The sequence below is a fragment of the Micromys minutus genome (assembly GCF_963924665.1).
Source record: "Micromys minutus genome assembly, chromosome: 27".
Lineage (NCBI taxonomy): Eukaryota > Metazoa > Chordata > Mammalia > Rodentia > Muridae > Micromys > Micromys minutus.
This window is the reverse complement of record NC_137962.1, coordinates 13433772-13434939: the sequence shown is the minus strand read 5'-3', so window position 1 is coordinate 13434939 and position 1168 is coordinate 13433772. Positions and strand designations below refer to the sequence as shown.

The 1168-nt window shown below is 43.9% G+C and overlaps 1 protein-coding gene across 1 annotated transcript; it reads left to right on the top strand.

The window, feature by feature from the left end:
- Nucleotides 1-296: 296 nt before the first annotated feature.
- LOC308438131 (glyceraldehyde-3-phosphate dehydrogenase-like) lies at nt 297-907 on the top strand (the record flags this gene model as incomplete). The annotated part of the gene is made up of 2 exons (XM_080939437.1): nt 297-682; nt 784-907. 2 exons carry the CDS (start codon nt 297-299, stop codon nt 905-907), a joined length of 510 nt encoding a protein of 169 aa, XP_080795563.1.
- Between the last annotated feature and the right edge of the window lie 261 nt (nt 908-1168).

Genomic DNA, 1168 nt, shown 5'->3' with positions numbered 1-1168 from the left:
ATGACTCCTTCACTAAACTCAACTACATGGTGTACATGCTCCAGTATGACTCTACCCATGGCAAATTCAATGGCACAGTCAAGGCTGGGAGTGGGAAACTTGTCATCAACAGGAAGCCCATCACTATCTTCCAGGACAAAAATCCCACTAATATTAAATGGGGTCATGATGGTGCTGAGTATGTCAAGGAGTCTACTGGCATCTTGACCACAATGGAGAAGGTCAGGGCTAACTTGAAGAGTGGGAACTAAAGGGTCATCGTCTTCACCCCTTCAGCCAATGTCCTTATATTTGTGATGGGTGTGAATAATAAGAAAAATGACAAATCACCCAAGATTGTCACCAATGCATCTTGTACCACCAATTGCTTAACCACCCTGGCCAAGGTTATTCCTGATAACTTTGGCATTTTAAAAGAGCTCAACATGATCATAGTTGATGCCATCACTGCCACTCAGAAGGTTGTAGATTGCTCCTCTGGAAAGCTGTGGCATGATGGCCATAGGAAAGCCCAGATCATCATCCTTGCATCTGCTGGTGCTCTCAATACTGTAGCGAAGTTCATCCCAGAGCTGAATAAGAAGCTCACTGGAATAGCTTTCATTGTTCCTACCCCTATTATATCTATTGTGGATCTGACATGTCACTTGGAGAAACCTGTCAGTATGCTGACATCAAGAAGGTATTGAAACAGGAGTCTAAGGGCTCATGAAAGGGCATCCTAGAGTACACTGAGGATCAGTTTGACTCCTGCTACTTCAACAGAAACTCATACTCTTCTAGCTTTGATGTTGGAGCTAGAATTGCTCTCAATGGCAAATTTGTAAAGCTCACTTTCTGGTGTGAGAATGAACATGGCTACAGCAATAAGGTGGTGAACCTCATGGCCTATGTGGCCTCCAAGTAGTAAGAAACCCTTGACCACCCATCCCAGCAAAGACAATGAGAACAGGAGAGTGGTCCTCATTTGCTAAGAAGTCTTGTCCCCATTCAGCCCCCAACACTGAGCATCTACCTCATAATTTCCACCCCAGAAACCCATAATAACTGGAGGGGCCTAGGGAGTCCTCCCTACTCTCTTGAGTATTATCAATAAAGCTCATTGTATGCCCCCCAAAATACACAAAAACCTAAGTTGACTTATCACATACTCCAAATATGTTCACAT